At 27.4% G+C, this 27,887-nt stretch overlaps 1 protein-coding gene across 2 annotated transcripts in view; it reads right to left on the bottom strand.

The window, feature by feature from the left end:
* The window catches only part of LOC123291131 (elongation of very long chain fatty acids protein AAEL008004-like), a 57,902-nt gene extending 35,959 nt beyond the window's left edge, over positions 1-21,943 (bottom strand). The window contains exon 1 of one of the 2 annotated variants that reach the window (XM_044871597.1): positions 21,803-21,943. Coding sequence is in view for 1 of the 2 variants with exons in the window: in XM_044871598.1 (XP_044727533.1) it covers positions 3,314-3,329 (16 nt within the window). In the remaining variant the exon portion in view is untranslated. Of the gene's footprint in view, positions 1-3,313; positions 3,593-21,802 lie in introns of those variants that run through there. The other variant, XM_044871598.1, reaches the window with a different exon arrangement.
* Between the last annotated feature and the right edge of the window lie 5,944 nt (positions 21,944-27,887).

Here is a 27,887-nt window from a genome sequence, read left to right as displayed (position 1 = left end):
TAACGATTGCGTAATCAACACTGTCTACACATGGTATTTCAACAATTAACTCCGTCAATTGTTTGTTTGATATCTTTTTTCGTTTTTGAGTTATCGTGTTCACAGACGGGCGGATGGACGAACAACCGAAAATGAATTAATTAGGTGAGTTTATGAACACCTATATCAAAATTTTGTTCGTAGCATCAATATTTTTAAGCGTTACAAACTTGGGACTAAACTTAGTATACCTTGATATGTATTACATATATACATGGTATAAAAAGACATTTTACTACAAGATTTTAGTAAATTTTACGTTATTTCTTTGTTTGTTTTTTGGTTCAAAAAAATTGCAGAACATGTGCAAGTCGAATGGAAACACAATTAATAATATGATTAAAAAAATAATATAATAACGAAAGCATTAAAAAATTGAATTTATTTGAAAAGCTTTCTTCAAGTCTGTATAGTTTAAAAAAAAACCTTACTTTTTTATTGTAATAGAAAGTAAAAAAGATATTACATTATATGAACCCGTCAGGAATCAAACAAAGAATGCAAACATATACATTAAAGCGTCATTATTATTCGATAAAAAAATATTTGTTTTAAAATCTTTTTAAAAGCTTGTGCTTTAGAATTTACTTATGCTTAATTTTTATAATGACTTTTTGTATTAAGATAAATCTATTCTTTCTAAAATTCGTTCATTTGATAAATTCTTCACGGCGCTTCCACCATTTTTTATTGTTATCGTTATCAGAACGTGTGCTATGGATAGATAATATTTTATGTCTATCGAAAGTTTCATTGGATCAATAACAAATTTTGAATGAGAATAACAACAAACATAGCTTATAACAAGTGAAAAGAAACAATTGACTGAGTTAATTGTTGAAATACCATGCATAGTCAGTGTTGATTTCTTTATCACATAACACATACAAAAATGTATAGACAGTGTTGATGCGCAATTGTTTGTTTTTTTGACGTCACGTAAATAACAAAAGATATTCACTTTTAAATAGGCAACACACAATTCCTATATTAATGCATACTATAAAATTTGCACCTACTTAACGCTCTCGTGGGTAAACAGTGATGTTTACAAAAAAATGTTTCAAACAAAAGTATTTTATTTTTTTATAAGGGACATTTTTTACATTTAAACTTTTGATCTATCTCTAACGGTTTACAAGATGGGTCCTACGGACCCAAGACCGAATTGAAGTGGTATTCTAGTACTGAGGACTTTTTACGTCCTCAGTACGCTGTAAAAATTTAAGCTCGATATCTTTTTTCGTTTTTGAGTTATCGTGACCACAGACGGACGGACGGACGGACAACCGGAAATGGACTAATTAGGTGATTTTATGAACAGCTATGACCAAATTTTTTTCCTAGCATCATTATTTTTAAGCGTTACAAACTTGGGACTAAACTTAATATACTATGTATATTTCATATATGCATGGTATAAAAACATGTAGTTATATTATCAAATACTCTACGGTGAGCACATTTTTCTCTGTATTAATTTTAGAAGTCTATAACATACTAATTGTTCATAATGTTCTAATTGTTTGTAGGTATCTATTACTTCAGATTTCCCACAACCAGACCCTTGAAGTTGACATGACCAAATTCCTCCTATTAAAAATGTTTCAAATTATACAGTATGTTCCAGAATTCCTTAACCCCTCTGTATTGGGAAATATCTTGTAGGTTAAGTTAGATACAGAAAAATGTTTCAAGAAAACGTAGTTGTCATCAAAGGGAGGCATTTTCAAGATGATCATGGTCAATTATAACCACAATCGGTTGACTCGGTTTCGTAACTGATAAGAGATTAAAGATCACTTTATGTAAAAAATGATTCCTCATAAAACGATTTTCCTTTAATTAAATTCATTCAGTAGAAATTGACAGAGAATTTTTTCTTATTCATTTCATAAATATTCATACCAAAACTGAGGATTATTTTTTAAGAAATAATTTTCGAAATGAGTTTCGAATTGAAGTGGTATTCTATCACTTAATTGACAGTATTCAAGCAAAATTACCCGTGCCGAAAATATTCTTGTGCATATTTTTACAAAATTATAGGTATATTATTCATCATACAGTATTATTTTATTATTTATTCTTCTAATTATGAACTTTATTTTTAGTAAATTCACAAGTTGCTTAATATGTAAATGGCAGTTTTATTACACTCTACGATAGATTCAAAGCTATAAGTGATTAAAAATAATATGAGGTATATCTGAAAATCATTGATTTAATAAAAATTTTTAACCATTTTGTAACATTTAACTATGAATTATATGTGTAAAGTAAATGTTTCTATCTAAAAATGAATTTTTACTAACAAGTTCAAAATAATACAACACTACAAATATTATCAAAATCACTGGGACAATGAAAAAAAACCTTATAGTGTGAAGCAATATTAAACACCTCTAGTTCACTTTAATACTGTATTTCAATACGGTCAATAAATGAGGAAAAATCTCGCTACAGGTAGACTTTTTAGTACAAAGATATTAATTTTGCGACATAATAACAGTTTTATTAGGAGATCTCAATGAGTGTTTTGTAGAAACCTACATTTGTAAGCATAATTTCATAATGTTTTGTGTTCGAAATGTAGCTCAAATGCAAAAATGCATTTCGTAAAAGAGGGTCATCTCTAAAATTAACTTTTAATTTCGCTTTTGTCTCAAAAATTGACGTTTTAAATTATTATTTATCCTAGACGCAAAATGGTTTTATCTTAAATGTTTTTCTCCACCTCAATTCTGGGCAGTTCCTTACTATTTTGTTTTTTCATAGTCCTTTAAAATTTTTTGGAGCTAATATAGGGAAAACCTAATAATTTTAAACAAATGTATATACAAGCATTATTCAAAAAAACTTGATCGTCTTAAATAGTAAATAATAAAAAATATCAAACTTGTCGCATTGGTAAATTTATAATTAAACAAAAAATATTTAAAAAATAATTCATTAAAAAATAAACAAAAAAATTTATAATAATTAATATTTACAACAAGAGAAAAAAATGAATTAAAAATCTTACATAAAAAGAAAAGGTCAGATATTAAGTCATATTAAAAATATAATTTCTTCCTTTGTTATTTTATAATAATAATTGTTTTTTAAATTCACTTTCATACTCTTTAAAAATAATCATAAATAAATAATTTTTATTTAAATTTTATTCAACGAAAACTTGAGGAAAATTAAATAAATTTGTAATATTTAATTTTAAATAAACTTTATAATCAATTCTTAATTTTTGAGGAAATAATGTTTTTAAAAAAATTACCTGTACTGTTTAACATATCTGCAACACAAATTTTTCAATGAAAAATTCACTTTAATATCTCATTAACACATTAAAAAAAAATTTTTTTAATTTTTTTATATCACAGATTTTTGATCGAATTTGATCGCGAAAAATAATTTGTATTATTGTTTAGCAATTAGTACAATTTTATTTTTAAAAAATATTATAGGTAAGTATTTTTAAGTAACAATGCACTAACTACCTTACAATGAAATCTAAGTGTCTTTATTGTAAACTTAAGTATGTTCGTTGTTAAGTATATTTTACTTAATACAAGTGAATGGTGTTTGTATATATGGTTTTTGCCCGAGTTGCTTATTATTCATTCTTCTTGTCGTTTGTGCATGGATAAAAGAGATATGATGTTATTACCTAGACGTATATTATTACTTTGAATAATTAAAAATCTTTTTTTTTTTTTATTTAAACTATTATTAAAGATTTACTTAAAACTTATTATAAACAAATAAAATAATAATACTATATTAGCTACATAGGGCTATGGATTTTTGTCTGACGTAAAAGTTTTAAACCTTGATTATTTGAATAAAACAAATAGAAATTCCGGGTCATATAATCATCTTTGTGTACTTAATTTTTGATCGAATCATATTTACATTTTCTGTTATTTTTTGAAACTAAGTCAAACAAAATAAGAACAAAGATCGAAGTTTAAAGGTACTAAAATGTCAAATATTCACAAAAAAAAAAAAAAAAACTCTTCAACCAAAAATATGGAAGGAAACCAACAATGCAGTTTAACTGTCGAAGTGTTTCATGTTTACTCAATAATAGAAAATACCTTAACTTTTCTGAAATTTCACTCATTATCTTTTGAAAATTCTTTTTACCTGCCTTTTGGGAAATAAAATCCGTGACAAGAACTAGTTGTATCATAAAATATACGGAGGAGAAAATTTTCTGGAATTTTTGTTTGAGTTTGAGTTTTTTATTGGAAATATTTTTTTTAATTTTAGAAGAAATGTCGAAAAGAGATGATTCCACTTGTAAGCTTTAAAAAAACATTTTCTGTAAAGTTGATTTGCTAATGGCTACGGTTAAACTTTATACTCAGTAGGTAGCTTTTTAGTACTTATTAATCATACAAAATGCAGGAGAACAAATTTTCTTTTCATTTAGGGCTCATTATCCGGATTTTCGAATTACTTATGCATGTATTTTTTTATTAAACGCAAAAAAATCGGACCTTCTTAAACTTCAAGGTGGATTGTTTCATGGTGGTAAAAACGAGACTAGTTTCATTTTTAAATAAACAATCTAATTATAGGTATATCACCATAACTCAAACAAAAACCAAAACCAAACTGTTAAATTTTGTGAATGTTAATGTGACTTAGGAACATGTGGATATATGGAGAGGTACATAGGCTTTTCTCTTCAAAAGGAGGAATTTCTGTGTTCAAGTAGAATCATTATTTCATGAAAAATCAACGAAACTCATTTTTTGTTAAAATAAATGGTTTTGTGAGTAAGCATATTTGACGTTTTGCAGTTAAGTTCTTTATTCATGTTTACGTCCAAAAAATTTATACTTTAGCATAGTTTGTGGTATGGATGCGTAAATAGCAAATATTTTTTGGAAAAGAAAGTAGCATTGTCATAACCTTTAAGATTCGTTCAATTATATGAAATCATTATTAAAGAAAAATGTAATGATGCAATGTCTAAAATTAATAAATATTGGTTTAAAAAACTTAAAAACACGCTTTTGTAATTAGCTGAACTAAAAAGTAGAAAATAATTTCTATAAGGTCAAAAAAAAAATTGAGGGAAAAAAATCATTTTATCGTAAAAAAGAGTGCTTTGCTTCATTTGAATGATTGAAAATATTTTATTAACAGGTACTGGTAAAAGTAAAGTCATCAAAAAAGCACCCCACGCTTTTTTACGATAATATTTTTTTCTTCATCATTTTTTTTTTTAAATTATAGAAATTATTTTTTATTTTTCAGTTCAGCCTGCAAAAGGTGCCTCTTTTAGTTTTTAAAAAATAATAATATATATATTTTCAATCGTTACTTTAAAAAAATATCATGATGGTCTCTTGTTATAATATTAAGTTTAACATATAACGCTATAAAAATTTGCCTAAATGGCCGAGCGGTCTAAGGCGCTAGTTTTAGAACGTTGGACTATTTAGACTTAGGTTGCGTTGGTTCGAATCCAGGCAGCGGCAGTGTGAACAATTTATAATTAATGGGAGTGCAGAATTGATCACATTGTCGTCGCTTGGAAAAGAACGAAGTAACCGACTCCACCCACATCAAAAATGTATAATTGTAGATATGTTTGTAATGGAATAAATAAAGATTAACAAATAATGATGTGGGTGGCCTCTGTGATTAGGCATGCGTCAGAAAAACGGAGGTTAAACCCCCATTATTTATTTATCATTATTTTATTTTATAAAAATTAGACTTCAAAAACAAAAATGCTGGAAAATAAAAAATTGCAAATTTTATAAAAATTTGTAATATTTCCCCAATTATTAGATACAGGTTAATGATTAAAACATATATCTTATAATCGTCCTTAAACATACGAAAAGATGATCATATTTTTAAAAGAGTTTACAAATATTTACAAACAAACATTTTGTACAAGGTAATATCCTAATTATTTTGTTTCGGTTACCTTGAGAATATTACGAAAAATCAATAATCTAAAATAATTTAAATTCAATATAAATCATAATATTTATTTTATCCTACGAGGGGTCTTTGTTCATGAAGACTCAAATTATAACTTACCTATCACTTACGGCTCTTAAATGACTTATGAGTAAAATAACAGTCGGGACCCATTATTGGAAAGATTTGAGCTTGTTTAGATTTTAATGGATTCCGACTGCTATATATTTTTATTAAAATTTTCTATAATATGTAAAAAATCACATATTGATAATTTTAATATCGTGTCTACTTCGCATGCTACAAACTTTTTTAAGGTTCAACGCCTACCAATCATAGAAGGTAAACAATATATGCTTGACATTGAGGAACAGCATTAAAAATAATATGAATAAAGATTGTTTTTAAAAAGCTTTACAGGCTTTTTATAATATTTTAAAACGGTTTATTTATTTTATTTTTCAAATAAGTATGTAGTTCTTATTCAAATCAAGAGGCTAAAATATAAAGGTGGACGGGGAAGGATGATGTGACGTTCGCGACAAAGTTTAGTTATTTAATTATCATTTATTACATAAATTATTATTATAATCTCAATAAAATAATTAGCCAACTGAGAATTTGGTTATACGTAAGTTATTTTAAGACTTGAACAAGTTGGGAGGAAGAAATAAACGATTTATAAAATTGTTCCATTATTGAAATAATTCTCACAAAACCGATAAATACATAAACAAACTAATATTGAGTTAGGGATGGTAAGATAATAAGTGCATTAATAATGTACACTAATAAGGAACAAGATTTCGAATCATAATTCAGAGTAGGTATTGATACCAAAAACATTTAGAAAATAGTAGGAAATCTTGTCAACTATTTTGTTTGTTAAATTACACTAAAAGTCGAAAAGGTAATACGTAACAAGTTATTTACAAAAAAAACTACAGCTTGATAATGTACACAATCAATTAAAGGAACAAAATTTGTATACAAAATTTTACCTAAAGTTCAAACAGCTGTATCTCGAAATAGCTCATTTGATATCTTGTTCTTTTTAGTTTTAGAATCCGCGGCTTAAAATTTGTATAAACTTTTGGCGCTTTGAACGAAGGGTTGAAAAAGTGGGAAATTTGATCCATAAATATATAAAGTTTAGAAGCGTACCAAAAGTTTTAAAAACTATTTTATAACAAATTTGTTAGCACTCGAAATATTGTTTATTTCTCTTGAATATAGCCATAAAAAATTCCCGTAGGTACGGCCTTTTTGGACGAAGATGTTCGATTTTCAAGCAAAATTGGCACTTTGGACTTTAACATCCTGAATCTTCTGAAATAATCATCGCAATGAAATTTTTCTCATATAGTCATATCGTACCAAAATTTTAACTGCTTTCTTTTAGGCCCTGGCATATTGTTTTGCAAAAACTTTTATCACTCTGGCCTGTTTCAAAAACGAAAAATGGGCGGAAAAATGGGGATCGTATATTCCTATACGAGCTTTTGGGATCTTTGAATTTTCATAGGAGCTTTTTATAATGAGCATCAAAAATTTTTGATAACGCCATTTTTTATGGAATGGCTTCCACGAGAAAAAACGCCTAAAATATCGGAAAAATTATGTTTTTTGGCATATTTTAAAAACCAAAAGTGGGAGAGTCCATTTCCGTTTGCCCGTTGAGCCCATCTTGTGAACCATTAGAGATTGAACAAAAGTTTAAGTATAAAAAATGCTCCTATTAAAAAAATAAACTTTTGCTTGAAACATTTTTTCGTAAACATCCCTTGAGGGTTCAAATGAGGGCGAAACTTTTGGTGTTTTAAATTCTTCTAACTTATTGATAAAATATAGTTTAAAAAACTAAAAAACACGCTTGTTGCTTGTTTTAAGTATATATGTATAGTATGGTTATCGATATTATAATAAATGTATATAACTGCTGATGTCCTATGCATGAGTATGATATTAGAGAGTTACACACAAACATACATACATACAAGTGAAGTTAATATAAGCGTGTTAAAAATACTTAATGCAAGCACTTTCTATACAGGATATTTCAACAATTAACTCAGTCAATGGTTTGTTTTCGCTTGTTTCTAATATAATTTACGAATGCATCCAAACCGTGTACCTGCACTGTGATTGTATTGGCGCATAGTTCAAACATCATAACTTACTTACTAATTTCAGCCACCCTCATATAAGTTCAATATTAAAATTTTGAAGTTTATAAATTTTGTTTTAATATAATTGAAAAAATGATGTAAATTTTATACACTACATGTGATCAATAACAATCAAATTGTAGTAATTGTATCTAAGAAAAATTTAGAGAAATATAATCAATCATATTCCTACATTACCTAATGATTTCATGAAACAACCACCTTAAGTGTGAAAGAATATGTTAATAAAATTAAGTTCATAATTAATAGAATCAATAGAAAAATTATGTTGTACGAAGAACGAACACAGTACCTAATATCAAGAACTAAATATACTTTCATATGGTGACATGATTAAATTAATTTTAAAAGATTTACATTATAAGCATATAGACTCGAAAACTTTAAAAGTGTGTAACACACTTTAAATGTCGCTTACACAAAAAAGGCTAACTCGTGAAAACATAACCCAGTAAAGTTGAGAAAATAGAAAGTTTAGATATGTTTTAAAGAGAACATAACGCATTGTAACTTATAGTCATATTAGATAAATAAATTTTAATTTTAGCAACAAGAAATATAATTTTATCTTTAGGACCATATACCTTTTCTGACTTGAAGATTAATATTTAGAATTCCCTTTGAAATTTTTATTAATTTAAAAAATGAGCTATTCACAAATTATTTTTCTTAGTTACACATAATAGAGAACTTGCATTAATTTTTTGCCACAAATTCATATATAAATGAAAAAATAAATCATCTAAAGCAGCATTTTTAAGAAATTTTTTTTTAAATTAATATTTTCATTTTTTATTAATTTTTAATCAAAAAAAGAGTTATATTTTTGAATAAAACAAGCGGTAGTAACGTCTTTACACCCGTAAAGTTATATTTCTGAGGCTGTGAGCCAATTCGAATCACACTAAATTTACATTTTTCTGTTTTTTCTATTGAAATTTACGTTTAATTAAACAAAAAACATTTATCATTCTGCATGTTATTTTATCATTTCTCCGTCTGGTGGTGTTGCTAAAACGATGTTTTGACGTCACTGGCGTTCTAATTTATAGTTTAGAACAACCATTTTCAATCGTAAAATTACATGAAAAATCGCATAAAAAAAATTTTTTTTTGTAGTTTTTAGTATTTTTTTTTTTTTTTTTTTTAGAAAAAAATCAATTTAAAAAACATGCAAGTTATATTTTCATAATTTGAAAATATATATCCTATGAAATTAATTTGATTACCTTGTCCGTGATTTTATGAATCACCTATGAGAATTAAATTGAATTGTTTTTTTATCCAGATTTGAAAAATATTTTATATTTTTATATACAATTTTTAATTTCCGATAACATAGGAATATTACCTGACATTTTTTAAAAAGTAAAAAACAATTTTATTTCTGGTTCAGGTATAAACGCGTCACAGACGTTGTAAAATTTTTCTATTTTTTTTGTTTATAATTTCTCTGTCTGATGGCCTCGACTTGATAAAATTTTATGGCTAAGCTTCAAATTAAAATTATTTTGTTTACTTCATTCAGGCGAAATGTTGTATTCCATGTATAACTTGTATATTTTCGATCCTTTCTTTATTTTCATCGTTCATCTTCGGAAAATTTATTTTAGTGTTCTGTTTTCAAAAACATTATTTATAGTAAAACAAACTTCAAAGTTTAATAGAAAAATTGAATTTTTCATATTAACATTTTTCATTTTTCTAATATTATAAAAAATATACTACAGCAAACTCAAATAAAAAAGTTTATAAGTTATTTGCAGAGTGCTGTAACTTTGTCATTACTGAATATTGAAATTAATAAAAATGATTTATAATAAAATTTATTGTACTACAACTTCTCCCCAAAAATCGGGAAAAAAATTGGAAAATTAACTTTTTTCATGATTTTTCGACATTGAACGGAAATGAAGGTTCAAAAGTACAAAAGTAGGATAATTTAACCCTCCATAAACGATTCTACTTCAGATTAATAAAGGGCATTTTAAGATTGGAAGTCTATTGAGAAAATTGGGACCTTTCCAGTAATGAAGTCTCTTTTGTTATTTTCCGGTAATCTAACACTAAATTTTCTTACAAACGTAAAAAAAAAAATTGTTCAAAGAATAAAATAAAAATGACATTGAATTCACATTTTATTTTTTATGAAATTATGTAAACATCAACAAAAAATTTTATGGAATAAGCAAATCGAAAAAAACGCGATATTTTTTTGTAAAACATTATGTGACTCTAACTGCATTTAAAATATATTTATATTTTTAAATATTGATACTTATTATTATTTACAAAAAATTATATTAAAAAATAATAATAAAATACAAAATTAAACACTAAATAAATAAAAATCATATGTACGAACATTCATCGTTTGCCACTCAGCGTTGGATAATGTCAAGAACAAAACGCGGTTATGTTTATTTAACAAAATAAAAAACGGTCAAGTTTGAAACCGGCCTCGTGCAACAAGTTTTAGTATTTTACTGATTTAGTAGTAATTCAACAGTTTATAAATGAAATTTTTCTTTGTTTAGACTAAAAAACCGGTTAAGTGCGAAATGGGTTCATTCAACCGTGATCCTACGGTTCTTCTTCATACCATAGTAAAGAAATGATAAAAAAGGCTACTCTCTCTTCAGACAAACATTGAAAAAAAAATAACACAAGGACATTATTGGTTGAAGTGTTTAATTAAAAAACTTTATTATTTCTTTCAAAAGGTTTTAAATTTTACGTATTATTTACAAAAAATTCTCGTTTGAGGGTAATTTATTTTCAACTTTGGTGCCTATTCATTGAAATAATTCATCGATTCACATTTATCAAAAAATATGTGTACACACACGCATAAAAAAGCTATTAAAAAAAATTAAAGATAGCCTCTTTCACTAAATCCGCTGTCTGTTATCTTTGATCTTTCTAAAGTCGACCAAGGCTCATTTTGAGATTAAAAAAGTGAATTTAAAGATGCACTTCTCCAATAAACCCTAAAATTCAAATACTGTCTTGGCAATCCGAAATTCAAGACACTTGTCCAAGGGAAAAACTTAATATCCCAACCACAGTTTTATTAATATAACGATCTTGGTCACGCAGATTTTATTAAAACGGTTGTGTCACCCCAATTTGATGTTCGCTTGATTTTTCGTTTTCGAAACATAAGTATATTTGGAAACGGAAACCGTAATTTTTTTAATTTTAGTTAAATCATAGGTATATTCAAGGCATGCACATCCAAAAATTTACACAACTTTTTAATTCCCTTTTACTGGATTCCAGTAAAAGGACCATCTCATCCAGTGAATTTTATGTCCCTTAAATTAACTATTTATTTATTTTTTTTCGTATTTATCGTATTTTTGATGATATTTTGAGATATTCGAATTTTAGGGCATATTTAATCACCGCTTACAAGAACATACAAAATGATCATCTATTTATCCAAAAAGAAAATTGGTAATTTATTTTAATGAAAAGAAAAATAATTCAAAAATATTCTTGTTTGCATATTTTGATTAAGGTCAGGACAATAATACGTTTCTATCGTATGTTACGGAATGCTAAAAATAAAATACACATGATACATGATTGAAAAGGTATTTTGACATTTTAATACTTGTCCCATTAAATCACAAAAATGTCTATAAACACAATTAATTTTTATAATTTTACAATATACTCATGAAATATCATATTAAGTTGTTCTTTTTGAATAAGTCTACTACACTAGTGTAAGTAGAAAAGAATAGCGCTATTACATCTTAACAAGACTATCCTTTTCTACTTACACTTTATACAAATAGTTTGTATTATATGAGTGAAGATATTTAAATATAATATTTATTAGAAGTACTTGAATGAAGTTTATGAAACCTTTTTTTTTGGTAGAACGTAGAATCCAAAAAGATTATCTATCATAATAATTGCAATTATATTTATACATACTCTATATATAGATACAACTTTTTAATTGCAAAAAAGGTCAAATTTTGAAATCAAAACAATAGGATGGGCTATCCATTGTTTAATAAAACTTTAAATAAAAAATAATTTTTAGGCCACAAACTTTTATTACCAAAAAGTACAAAGGAATTTTTAAAACAGGACTATTTGTAAAAACTGGATGCGTTCATATCAAGGATAGTTTGGAGCACCTCAAATTTTTACTTATAGTCATGTATGTGAGACGATAAGAAAAATTATTTAATACAATAAAAGGTTGTCCCTATAGAGTATTTTTTATTTAAATTTAAATTTCAAAAACGTATGTATATAAAATATGGTGGAAGCGATGGGAAAATCAGATTATACCATAAAAATATGCAATGAATCAATATTTACTTGCTCATGCTAAATTATAGCTCAATCGGAAACTGGGAAGTAGGTGAAATTAAGCTTGTAATATTGGATTACAAACAACGAGAAGGTGAAACTTAATAAAAGCTTGTAAAAACTAAATTGCTTTAAAATTTTTTCATAAATTTGCAAATAAAAACAAGTTGTACATATTTATGTTTACCTTTGGACTATTGGGTGCAGCTGTAAGTCACAACTAATCACGAACACATACTTGGAAGGTCCTTAGTGAGTTTGTGCTCCTGCCTTAGCATAAGAAAAATCCCTAAAATTCGTCAAATATCAATTTTTAGACATAATAAATCAGCGTATTGTTTTGAATATTACCGTTTATTTTCACGTATACATAAAATAATAAATTACAAATTTTGCTCACAAAAAGTATTGTTGAAACTCTCCAATTATCTATACTGGGTGCCCGATAATAGTGAGCCACAGAAAAACGATGGCTAGAAGAAGATGGAATTCTAAGACAAAAAATCCTTTGGAGTTTTTGGATCTGGCGCACCTTCGTTATTGTGATTTTTATTTTTAAGAATTAGGAATACTGAAATTTGTTGAATAAGATAAATTGTACGAAGTGAAATCAATTAATGTTTAAGTTTAAGATCTATAGACAAATTTTCGTCCTAAATGTTAAAATGTTATTTTCTAAGTTTGAAATTTTGTTTTCAATTTTTTCGATGAGAAATTCCAAAATTTCGAAAAAAAAATGCGATTTTGCTTTCGAGAACTTTGTACGTAAATTTCTCTTTAAATATTTAATATATTTATTTAACTTTCCTAATAAGTCATAATTAATTATATTTATTTCCTAATTTCAACTTTCCTTATAAATAATAATTAAAATCTTAGCTTTCCTCATATTAATCGATCAACTCTTAAAATTTTAGAACTATAATTATGAAGCCCTGATTCGTAAAAAATCAGTCAGATCCAAGGATATAAAGACTTTCCACCGTTTTTCGACTATTAAATATTAATGGTACACCCTGTGTAATTTGCGCAGTTCTCGTGAAAATGACTTGGACTGAATTTATTAATTTGTTGTAAAAACAAGGAGAGGCACAAAAATCTTATTACTGTAGAAAGTTTTTCAACTGAAAGTCCGTTCAAAGAATTTGAGTCAACTTTTTCAAAAAACAAATTAATTTTTTTTATTTCAAATTTAACAAATTAATTATTTTGTTTTATAAAAACACCTATACATAGACGTCGTGTGAATAAAATATTTCACCTTAAGTTTTAAATTATTAATTATTATTGAAGCCCGTATACAAATAATAATAATTCCACTTAAATAAATAAAATATCTTGTCAATCAAATTACAAAAATTAAGAGAAAATCATTTAAAACATTATTATTTTATTGACAAATAAAATAAATATTAAATTGTGTTTTTTATTTATTATTAATATTCAATCTTTAAATACATCATGGTATTTATTACGTAATCTAAATTTTCTATACATATATGATTTTTTTTGAAGGCTATTTTGTTCATTTTTTTTGTTAAACTTCAATAGTGCAATTATTTTGTTTGTTATACACATTTTTTAATATTTTTGCATATACTGGTAGTCCAGTATGAAACGGCACTGGTCAATCAAAATGCATTGAATAATAAATTGGCAGTACATAGTCGGTGTGGTACTGAAATCGTGTGAGTGCGCCTCTGTAGTCAACACGACTAACTTTCTAGAGGGGGGAAAATATTAAAGAAAGGTCTTGTTAGCCTTCATAGGCTTCACATTCACTTTTCAGATTCTGTTTATTCAGTTTTTCCGGTTTTTTTATTACCATTAAAAAACGGTTCAACTAATTCTGCTGAAAATTCTCTTTCAGTTATTAAAAAGGCGATATTAAGGCCTAGAAACCGCGGAAATATGTTTAACTGGAGATTTTCAAAATAGGCCCCGTTACATTAACTTTCTCTGGGAAATTAAACTACATGGTTTTATTTATCTATGTAGTACTAGAGCTATTATCCACTGCATATCTTGCAAATAGCTCCTAATAGGAGGCGAGGAGAAAACTTTAAATACACGTTTGAGTATGTATACGTTATCTAAAACTCGTTCCACACTCTGATTCAAAAGTCATGCGGGGATGGGATCATATTGAGTTTAAAGTGTAAAACCTATCTGCAAATGAAATTGTCTGTTTTCCAAGCGTACAATTATTTTCGTAAATAAATTATCCTTTTTGATATCGATTTCCGACTCAAATTACCGTTAATACCGTCACTTTATTTGACAATATTTTAGCTAATATTAAAATTAAATTAAGATTGAATTTTGTATGAATAACGAGAATGGTGCAACTAATAGAAAATATCATTTTTTAAAGAGAGATAAAAGTGTTGGAAATATGTTAACACTTAGAATTGTATTCAGGAATGAAAATTGGCAATTGGTTTGAGGCTCGTACGGCAGACGATAAAGTTAATAATTTTTTGGATATATTTCTTGGCCGCTTCAATTGAAGTTGTCCAGTAAAAATATCAATGCTATCTCAATATCGAAAGTCCACAAACTTTTATCCAAATTAAAGCATAACGTTGAAGTAAAAAGAAAACTGAAAATTTTTTTAAAACTTTATAGTAAGATAATTGAGACAGCCAAGAGGGAATGTGTATCCGCGGAGATTGTTTATTCGCGAAGATTCGGTCTGCAAAAGGCTATTTAGGACCTCAAAACTAAGTGATTTAGAACCTCGTCTGTATAATGAATTTATAAGTTGTAAAATAATTAATTCTATAATGGAGAAAGATGAATCGAGTTTTGTAACTGAAGTATAAAGTATTTATTGAATAATTGTCCATATTTTCCAGACGAAGAGTAGCTTTAAACAAAAAGTCCTTTATTGGTAAAAATTTTTATTCCTTAAATATTTCACTTCTTAGTTGAATGGATGCTAGATAAATACATTGAAGTTTAAATTATATTGGTTTCATTTAAAAAAGTGATTTTTTGTTCTATATCATCACATATCTATTTAATTAACTGACAAAATATTTTAGTTTGATTTTTTTAATATGTAGTTTAAAATTTTATGTACTTCATGTAAGTACCACTTGTATTCCATATCCTAAACCGAATCACGATATGAATGATACTCGGGAGACATTTTGAGGCTATCCTGCGCCTATGGTTTTTTAGGTTTTCAATTAGGTTTACACAAAGATTAATACCGAGATAGTTCCTGATTAGCCAGTCATATGTGCATACCTCCTCCTTCCTACTAGTACCTCTGTCTCTTTATATGACATGTTCTGTACAATTTTTATATTGTTTAAAGAAAGATTGAATAAAATTGAATTGAATACCAAATGCGATTGGTTAACATAATTATGGTATGAACAGACTGTTAACCAATCGAAATTGATTTTAGAAGAATGATAATTCACTTACGAAAATAATAGTATAGGTTTGCCTGCAAAAAAACGTTATTTAAAAAAAAAAATGATTAAAAATAGCAACGAACACTTTTCGATCATAGGCGTGTTTATCAGATAGGTAGACACCCATCTTATACCGTCCCGTAATAGAATGGTGCATTTAAATATTTTGATAAAAAAGTATATATAAATATAAATATTTTGATAAAAGGTTGATGTATAAATATAACAAGTGAAAACAAACAATTGACTGAGTTGATTATTGAAATACCATGTATAGACAGTGTTGATTACTCTGTCACATTACACACACATAACTGATATTCCCATATAATACATACTATACAATTTGCACCCTCATGGGTAAACAGTGATGCTTACAAAAAAATGTTTCAAACAAAAGTTGTGAAAGTGACCCAAGATCCAATTAACCAATATTGCTCATTTACGAACTCGACCTCACTTTTTACGTCTTAAACACGCTATAAAAAATATCAAAATTTCAGTTTGATATCCCTTTTCGTTTTTGAGTTATCATGTTGACAGACAGGCGGACAGACGGACAGACAACCGGAAATGGACTAATTAGGTGATTTTATGTACACCTTTACTAAAATCTACTTCGTAGTATCAATATTTTAAGCGTTACAAACTAAGGACTAAACTTAGTATACCTTTAATAATTCTGCATAATGTGTTCAAAAGTGAAAAACACATGATTTTACTATATCTGTAGCCACAAGATAGTTAACTTTAACACTTTAGTGTCCCTCAAACGCGTTAACAACTTGGCATGGTATTTGAAAAACATAGTTTACTAGAGTAAGTATTCGTTGTGTGCGTAGTCATGGTAGGGACAATAAAAACGATGCCAGCGCTTCCAGTTAAAAATTTTGGCGATCAAGGAGGCTGTTATGACTAATTTTTCAATTCTTTACATGTTTATGTTATGGAAAATGTCAAATTAAAATTATTGAAAAACACTAATTAATTAAACTTAATGCCTTAAAAATTGTGAACATGAGAAATCAAATTGCACAAATATTATTTTTCAAATGTTAATTATCATAATTATTTATTTAAATTTGTGAGACAATAATATTAAATTCTCAATCTAAGTCATAAGTTTAATCCAAACAATTATATATGCATCCATACAATTAATATATAATTAAAGTAGTGTTCGTTACCATGGAAACGCCTCCAATAAAACTCACACACGATGCGAATAGTTTCCTCATATCAGATGGTAGAACATATTCAAAACAAATTTTACATAAAATATTTGAAGTTCTGTACCGTATCATTCAAGACTATTTGAACATTATTGCAAATATTTTCATTCAGTAATTATGATACTAAGCATATCTATTATTTGTTACTAAATTACTGATTATTATGTTTTGAAAATGATGATTTAATAAAGAAAAACAGGATTTTATTTTATTAGGAATTTTAAATCATGAGACAAACATCCCTATATATTATAAATGTGTTTACTAGATGGGTCCTCAAGACTCACCATACCTATGTTGCCTATTTTCAAACTCAAACTTACTTTTTACGTCCTGAGTGCGCTATAAAAATTTTAGCGCGATATCTCATTTCGTTTTATAACTATCGTGCTGACGGACAGACGGAAAAGGACTAAGTAAATGATTGTATTAACACCTATACCAAAATTTTGTTTGTAGCATCAATATTTCTAAACGTTACATTAATGGGACTAAAAATTTACTCTGATATGTTTCATAAAGTATAAATTTAAAATAAATTGTTAAAATTGTTAGAAATCAGATTATTAAATAAACCATTTTTGCTCATGATCTTCAAGTGCGGCCCTTCATTAATAAATAGCGCCACTCGGCCCTCAAAAAGGTTGTCTAGTAAATACGAGTTTATAAATATAAATTCATACACAGATCCTTGACCTTACATCGTAGAAATTTTGATAATTTATATTTACCAAACTAAAACAATAGAATTACTTTTTTATAAAAATTGCTGAATTTTATTACCAATTAAAATAAATTAAAATTTGTTTGTATTTCTGTTAAAATTTAATTCATTCTGTTATCGAAGTATTTTTATAGAATACTATCAGTTTCACTTGCGCAATAGCCAATAAATTTACTTGTGAATGACGAAAGTTCAAAGCATTAATAAAATAACGTATAAAAGCAACAGGAAGGACCCTTCCCAGGTCAGGGTTTTACAATTATACTTCTACAAAAATATTAATTTAATTTCAAAAATACAAAATAAAGAAGATTTTTAAGTTTATGGTCTTAAAATGTTTATCTGTAATAATAATTTACATCAAGGAAAGATTTTGGGAAATCCGTCCCTGAAGAGATAGTGAAGTTGCATGTTTATTAATTTTTTTTTTTTTAAAGTATACTCAAAATTACAAAGAAAAATTAAATTTTTTAAATTAAAATTTTAATTTTATTTTTAATTGAAAAATTTATTTTCTTGTAATTCTATAATTGAAAATAATTTTGTGACGCATCGCTTTAGTACCGCCACCGCCTGGAGAAATCATAAAACAACATGCAGAAAAATAAATGGTTTGTCTTTCAACTTGCTTTCAGTATATTATAACGTAATTTTCCATTTAAATAAGCCGAAAAATGTGAATTTAACATGATTCCGATTGGCTTACAGCCTCAACGAGTGTTAATACGTCACAACCGATAAAAAATCTTTTTTTTTAATTCAAAAATATAACTGCTTTTCATTAATAATTAATTAAAAATGGAATTATGAATTTTTTAAAAATTACTTACATATACTTTAGATGAATTATTCTTTCATTTGTGGCAAAAAAAAATGCCACTTCTCTATTGAGGGATGAAAGTTTTTTTAATGACACTTCTTCATTTTCGAAGTAAGAATTACAACAATTGGTAGGAAACAACTTTTAAGCTTTTTCGTTTAATTACGTTAAATTTATGTTTAATTATTCAATGGAAAAGAAAAGATAGGCTTAGTAAAAGTTGAACTTTACCGCCAGACACAAATTCGCGGCCATAAAGAAGAATATTAAAGAATGGGTCGAAACTCGAAACACGGGTTAATCAACTAGTTATTCATTTAACTGTAATTTGTCAGCTAAAACTTACACAACAGTCAATTTATTAAACCGTGGGTCCCATGATGAAGCGAAATTTCTATGATTCTTCTGTCTGCCATTGGAAAGATTGATAAAGGTAACCGCAGTAAGAAAAATGTGGCTTTAGCCGTGGCTCGAGTGTTGAATTAATGAAATCAAGTTTTTCGATTTCTGTGAATCATAATTTTTTTGGTGTTTGTTTAAAATAATTTATTCGCAACTCAATATGCAGAGAAAAATGACAAAAAGTCTGCAACTGCTGAAAAGGTAGACTAATCGTAGCGAAATATTGAAAATGGCACTTCATTTTTTAACTCCTTGATGGTGAGGATGGAGTGCCGTATCTTTTACAAGAAGTTGGCGACCATTTTTCTCCATTGATGTTCATCTGCAGCTGCATTCTTTATTTCACAGAAAGTTTCGAGACATGTCCACTTTTTGATATTTGTGATCCAGGATATTCTTTTCCTACCTCTTGAAACCCAACCTTCCATTTTGCTAACAAGAAGACGCTTTAAAAGCGCATATTTGTGGCTACGAACCTTGTAACAAAGTAATCGACACTACGTTTTCTAAAGATGTTTAATAATTGACATTAGTATTTTGCGGACGAAAAATTCCTCATTTTTTAAACAATCAGTTCACTTTACTTTAAGTATTTTCCGAATACACCATGCTTCGAAAGCAATAGCTTCTTTATATTTGAATTTTTAAAACCCACGTCTCACAAGCATATAACAGAGATAGGATCACACATACGACTTTAGTACTTTTACATTTTTACATTGTTATTGTAAGCATTACGTGATTTTCCCATCGCTTCCACCATATTTTATATACATATATTTTTTAATTAAAAATTTTAATAAAATATTTTTTTTAAGAGACAAGATTTTATTGTACTAAAAAGAAGAAAATTTTTTTTTCTAAGAGTTATTCGTACACGACTAAGAGTCATTTTAAGTTGAGCCTCTTCAGCTTTTACAAACAGTCGTGTATGAATTACTCATAGAAAAATTATTTTCTATTTTTTAGTACAATAAAAGCTTGTTCCTTAATAAGTATTTCTTATTAAAATTTTTTGTAATCGTAAAATGAAAGCAAAAGTTCCACCGTATACAGACCATAAAAATCAGAGCGTATACGCTGGAAACCTAAAAAGTAAAATTTCAATCCAAACACAGGATAAACGCCATATACCGCCGTTTACACTTCATTACAGCGCTGGACACGTCTGACTTTAATTTAATAGTGGACTTCGGTCACATATCACACACATTAAAGAGACACTTTTGAAAACAATTTCTAAACTTTTAATAGTTACATAAAAATAATTTTATAATAAAAAACTTATTTATGTTAATTTTAATTTAATTTTTTCTGGGTTCGAGTCAAACATTTGAAATTAATTAGTTTTTCCGGGTTTTGGTTTAGTTAAAATTTACTCCGTCTAATCTTAAAATTGTTTAATTAATTATACTTTAAGAATTTATCTAGCTTTAATACCAAAAAGAAGCCGTACCTTTTTCGTAGTTTCTATCGTTTGTTTTTAAGAAAAGCGCTTTTGAAATAATTTGCAATATCTGCAATAAATACATAATCGGTGTGAAAAAAAGTGTTTATTCATTAAAAATGTAATTACTTAAATTTTTTTAAATAATTATTACTGGAAAATCCTCTTCAAGACTTACGTAATAAGTATCAAACACGATTCACTTCATAAAAAGTTTTTTTTTTTAATCCGTAACTTTAACATTCTCAAACATTAGATTATTTTCGATTGTATCACAGCAACCCTTACGCATTCGCCAAATGCATAAAATCTTCTGTAGCTGTGGGTCATACTATTTAGGATAAAAATACAAACAAAATTTTGTAATAAATTAGTCAAGCTTTACTATTTGTAATGAAACTGTTTTACAATATCTTCAACATTTCAATACATGGAGGTTTAAGACGTTAAGTTCCCTGCAAATTTGGATAACTTTTTGATTTTATGATCCCTTATGTGCAGAAGCTGGAATTTCAGAAAACAACCTATAATTATTAGAAAGCAACCTTTTAATCGTGCTTTAAAATAACTAATATTTTAACTTTATATATAGCAAAAATACAAATTCTAATCAATTAAATTGTACTATTAGGCTCGAAAACACACTTTGAAGTTCCCAGATTTAGAATAAGAGTAAATTTAGTTTCGATCACCTTTACAGTATACACACAATTGATAAACCTCAACGATTATGTGTCGTCCAATTTGAGGAACTCTTGTATCATTTTAATCTTGAGTCTGATGAAAGAAATTTATTTAAAATTGCAATTGATGCTTATTGCAGAAATAATTTGTCAAATAATTCTTTTAGCTAAAAACCTTGAAATTACAATTAGGTATTCTTCATTATAATAACTGTGTATATACACATTTTTAAATAATTCTATTTAAAAGGTGTTAATTTAAAATTCGATTGCTTTAATTAGTTTAAATTTATTATTATTATATCAATACTACTACAAAGGTTGAACCAATTACCTAAATTTTTCTGTACAAACAAAAAAATGACATGTATTTAGAAGCGGCACGGTGGCGGCCTATTGAAATACAAAAATAAATAATAGCACTTATTTCATAAATAAAAAAATTACAAAAAAATTTTTTATTGTATTGAAAAAATATTTAACACAATACTTTCTCTTACAACATGCTATGAAAAAAAAGTGAAGCAACTCTTATTATCAAAATAAAATTATCTTACCTTTAAATTATTAATTTTTTTTTAAAATAAGTACTAAGTATTCAATATATTTCACTTTAAGATTTTGAAGATACTTTTAGCACATATTCAATTTTGAAAAAGAAAAAATTTTGACAAAAATGGCTTAACTAGTCAGCCGGCCACAGCAAGAACTGAGCGTATTCAAAAATAATACAATAAATTTATAAAACTTACCAATTTGTAAAAATTTATTGTGGCCACAAATTCATATAATAATTTATTATAGTTATTGTTCTAAACCTAAACAGTGATTCTAAACATTTTTGTTTTTCAAAAATTGTAAAATTGATTTAATATATTTTACTGCAATTAATTTTCTCCCCGTAACCGATTTCTATTTTCTTTCCAAACAAATAATCTTCGTTCTTTGTATATCTGTATATTTTATGCAAGAATAAAACTTGCGGGATATTATAAATTATCTGGAAAACTGGGTCTGGAAAACAGGAGCATATGGTCGATAGCTACTTTATTTGTACTAAATTTTACTTTTGTAGTTCTGTAAGTTTTAGATGTGCACACACAATTTTAGGAGTATAAAAATTTTGTCTGAAACAAAAGCATGTATTCGTAGAAGAACTTCTCCCGGTGTTACAACTCCATTATAGTAGCCTCAGTGCTTCTGTAGCGTTATTTATGAGACCCACGTTTGTGCCAAATCTGTGCCAAGATCTCATACGCATATATGCTTTCATCTAGATTAAAATAAATTGGTCAGATAGTATTATGTAAGGGCGTTATGCATTGCCGGGTGATGTAATTTTGTTCTTCACTAATCGGTACCATTGGAAAGCAAACCGACAACTTAATCTCAATTTAAAGACCTGAGATTTTAAAAAATTTCCAGAAAATACAAATAAATTCCAAAAATTTGTTGGATTTTTGACATTATTATTGTGATATTTTTGATTTTGTCTTCTTTTATTATGTGTAGGTATCGCTCTTTTAAATTAAGATTAACCTAGAATCAACATATACAGTAGGTACTACTATAGCAGTACTAAATGGAATGGAACGAAATTATTTATAACAGTAATAGATTTATTCGATTTTCAGAAAAATTTTGAGAAATATGTTCAAAGTAATCAAAAAATATAAAAAGTTTCTCAATTTTTTCGAAATTCATATAAGCTGCAATAAAGCCTTAAAAATCTTGTTTAAAGTTTTAGTGGCGTTTTTTTTGATTAAAATAATACAAAAAAGAAATCAGGGAAAGAGGGCTTAAAAGAAGATGGTTTTAGTTTTCGAAGGATTTGTGAAAAAATTTCAATGCAATGACTATTTCAAAAGATAAAGGATTTATAATCCGAAAGTGTAAATTTAGCTTGAAAAGAGAATATTTTGGTCCAAAAATCTCGTATGTGAATTTTTATAGCTTATTTTCTAGAAAAAAAGCTTACTTTTACTAGCTGTTTTTTCATTATACAACAAAGTTGCTGTAAAATAATTTTTAAAATTTTAGTATGCTTCTAAACTTCAAATAAAATTTAGGGATAACATTTATCACACTTTCAACCCTCCATGCAAAGTGGCAAGGGGTGATAATTCGAAGATTCTTCGCAGAGATTTAAATGGTTAAAATTTTGTGTTAATAATTGTTCCTTTAATTTTTCGTTGATAATATTACAAACACCTAGCTAAGTTGTAAACCCGACTAAATAATCTTTTTTGTTGCTCAACTGTTCAAATACTAAGTTAGGTTATTGGCTAGCCACGAAGGACACACTTAGGTTATAGATCCCATTGTGATACCATGTATGTATTTTACCACCTTTTCCGCTGATAATTTCATTTATCAGCTCCTCAATTGTTTTCAGGGGCTGAGTGCACCTCCTTCATGCATATATCATGCACTATCTTAGTCCATCACAACTATTAATTGAATTAATTTTTGTAGTGATGACGAGAATCGAACCCGTTACCCTAGACATACCGCGAACGGAATTAGTTACGCATTTAATCAACTGAGCTACTAGGGTTGTAAATACCAAAAAGGGTATTAGCATTAGCATTACCACTAGCCTTTCGTCAGGTTTGTGTTTTTGTCTTCGGATAGTGTAAAAAAAATGTATTGTAAAAGTTTTCACTGTATCTTAAATACCTACCCAAAAATATGTTCAAACTTTTAGACTATAAACAAACGCCTTAGTATGTATTTCTAAAATTTGAAGAACATTACAATCTAAGCGTGAATCTAAATAATCTGCATGATGGAAAAAATAGTTTTCAGTCAATGTTCTTATTGAAAATATTTTAATACATAAATTTTATAAAATATTTAAGTAGCACTGGTAGTATGACTCGGAATAAATTTTATTTCAATGAACAAATATTGGTTGAAGCACCCACAATAAATTGATATGAAACATTAATGAATGATTAGTGAAAAAGTTTTAAACTCGACAAAAGAATTTTATTAGACGATTTGTTTAATAAATCTATCGAGAAATTGATTTGCAGTCCACATTGTTTTGTAGTATGTAGGAAAATATTACAAACTTGCAAATCATAGCCATTTGATTTTAGAATAGTTCAAATTAAAATAAACTGATTTTTATAAGCTCTTTTTGATATCTGCACCGTGGTAGTGTAAGTGTAAGGATCGAACTACCTAATCAGTGTTGAATTTATACTAGTATTGTCCAAGGTGGTAAAACTTCCAAGCGCTGCAAAATTTGGGATGTGAGCAAAAATGTTTTTCCCTGCTTTATCGAAAAAGCTTTAAAAAATGTGCTCTCATTTAAAATATTAATAACTAAGAATAAGTACAATTTTGCATATCTTAAGAGAGAAGCACGGGGGTATGCATTACGCTAGCTAAAAAAGTTTTTGTTTTTACAATATATACACAAATATTTTCTGGATAATATATAGACATATTTAAAATAATATTATTTATCTACACAGAAAAAAACTTGGAAACCAAATAAATTGTAACTTTTGGATTTTAAAGGCTGCAAAGTTCTCTATTCAAGAATATTACTTCTGCAACGAAGTTTGTAATGCTGCAAACAAGGCACACATATATTTCGTTCAAAAATATCTTTCTCTTGGGTTAAGATACCAAGTAACCTTGTTTTAAAAACTAGCTATATTAACTTGTCACGAAAATGCCATTAAAACTAAAACTAAAAATTTTCGAACAGGTGAAGAATTCTCACTGCACGCGCAGAAAAGTGAAGTTGATTTTAAAAAATCTTTACTCGTACCTATACAAAATATGAACGTTTAAAATTCCTAATTAAACAAAAAGGAAGATACCCGCTAGTGACATACGTGGGTATCGCCATAGAGATTCTACAGAAAACTTTGTTTTGCTAAAAGGAGATTGAATGCAATCTGTGATTGCTTATAACTTCTTTGTTTTTTATCAATTTTTATTTCACTTTCAAATTTTGTCTTGGTATCAATTCTAGTTTCACATTTTTGTGGGTAATATGGCTAAATTAGTTCACATCTTCACATCTCCATTTACAGCTCAGTCATGTATGCAAGGTGCATAAGGGTGGTCAAAATAAAAGAACAGTTGACATCCTACTCTGTCGATCACAAAATTTAAAAGTAATTTTAAGAAATTCTAATTTCATTTAATTATATTATTAAGAAGTACTTTACTATATCAGTTTATACATGGTGCTACAATATTAAAATTCACCTGCAAAGTTAAAGAAAATCACAAAATATTTCAACAATGATCTACAATAACAAATTTTTGAATGTTTTACGTCTTTGAAGTTGACGTAATCATTCCTTAGGAGGACGGTATGAATTATTCAGTAATTTGTCGTAAATTACTGAACCTGCCACAAGTCAGAGTTTCTTAGTTTCCGCTTAGTTAGAGCTTAGTTTCCGCAGAGAGTGTTATTTAGCGGTCGTAATTTAACGATACTCATTTTTATTGAAGCTTAACTGGGCTTAAACGCTTAAAATTTGAAATAAATTATATAGACCGTGGGACACCATAGTTTTTTTAAATGATGAATTCATACTTGAAACTTCCATAAAGAGATTTGATATTTTTTAATAAATTACATTAAGGTTAAGAAAATTTAATTATTTTTAATGATTACTACTTACGTCTAGAAGAATGTAAGATACAAATTTTGCTGAGTTGAGTAATAGGTAATAAGGACCAGAAATATGGACCAGTCATAGATAATATGGACCAGAAAAATGAGTCAATTCATAAATAGGATGGAAAATGGAATAGAAATAGTAACCAAACATTAAGAGCATAAAAAAATTCTAAAAACAAGTATAAGAAATAGAGCCACGCATTAGATAAGCATTTTCAAGGTCACATTTCTTTTTTCCATACTTACTGAATACACAGAAAATGAAAAAAATTTAACAAATGGAAATAAAACTTACAAAGTTAATTATTCAAATTCTCTGCGTATATTGAATCGAAGATTAGGAGTCGAAAAATGTTTAGTATGTATTAGATATAGTGTACTATGACTTTATGAAAACATATTTCAAAAGTTGTAGCTTATTTAAAAAAAAAACAAATAGGTATTTGGTCATTTAATTTAATAAATTAAAAGATACATTTTTTGGAACCCATAAATCCATGAGCGATTGCCCAGGGATGACGTTATCGAAAAGACTGAAAGGAAGGCAAACGGCTGGAGGGATTTTTTTAAATCTATTGAGTTGATTTTATAAACCCAGCTTTCTTTTACGATCACTATTTCTAAGCAATGCAAGCCCTTCGATTGAATTTTCGGTCCCGTTAATCATACTTAAATTATGATGGTAATAAATTAAATTAAATTAAGTCAAAAGTCAGTTTTATTTCATCTTTATGGACAAAATCTAACAATACCTTTGTCATTTTATATTTTTAGACAGTAAATTCATAATTGAAGAGTAGGTTGCCTAGTAGTATCAAGTAACTACATAAAATTTCAAATTTTAAGCCTCCAGTGCCAGATGACCCAATTCAGAAAATAAAAAATAATATTTATTACTTCATAAAAGCAATCGTTTTCAAAATTTTAGTGCTTTGAATAACGCCTCTCGACTTTAAATATTGATCAATATGTAGTTATTCTTCCGTTATATAATATATAATTTATCATATAAGATTCATGTAATTTATAAAAGATAATAAAGTTTTACGCCCGTTTATTTTATTTTTGTATGCAAATATAATTGGTAATCAGGGCCGTAACGAGGGTACATAGCGCCGGTAGCAAGTATTTAGATTGTGCGTTATATTTATCGGAATCGGCTCTAACTCTATTTTTGATGAAAATTCGTTACTAATAGTATTTAACATAAGAGTAAAGGCGAAATAGAGTTGCCATAATCTTGTCATTTTACCTAAAAGAATCTGTACATTTAATTGATAAACTTTTAAAATTTATTCAAAGAGTTTCAAATTAAAGTATTGATTTCACTCTACGTTTCTGAGAAAGAAACTCATTACTCTCCTGGACGATACTGGGGTATTTTGCATAAAGAACTGATTAACCTCCAAAATCGAAATTTTGCTGATAATAAATAATACAGAGTAATACAAACAAAATTGGATTAAAATTTTAATTATTATTAATATATTCGTTCTTCATTAAAAGGTATCAAAAAGTACCATATTGGCAATTTTGATAAACCAAGTATGTAATCCTACTCTAATTTGGATCATACTTTTCAAATTTGTGATCAAAATTAACCTAGTTCTAATGGGTTTAAAGAGTATGGATTTCAGGTCCCACCGCTGAAAAAAATGACCCAAAATTAGTGGATTTCAAAAAAAATTCCAACAAGATCGGATCAAATTTGCCTATGTTATCAAAAAAATCGAAATTTTTTAAATTTATGATGTCATCATCAGAATCCAAAAAATTTAATTTGCTCTATCACATCTAAATTATATCCAATTTTGATAAACCAAGTATGTAATCCTACTAACTTTGGGTCATACTTTTCAAATTTGTGATCAAAATTAATCTAGCTCTAATTGGTTTCAAGAATGTGGAGTCCTGGTCCCGGAATTAAGCACATAAATGATAGCTAACGAAAAACCGACATCGCCGGTGAAAAAAATTACCCAAAATTA

The sequence above is a fragment of the Chrysoperla carnea genome, chromosome 1, assembly GCF_905475395.1.
Source record: "Chrysoperla carnea chromosome 1, inChrCarn1.1, whole genome shotgun sequence".
In the NCBI taxonomy this organism is placed as follows: Eukaryota; Metazoa; Arthropoda; class Insecta; order Neuroptera; family Chrysopidae; genus Chrysoperla; species Chrysoperla carnea.
This window is presented reverse-complemented; position numbering and strand designations above follow the sequence as displayed.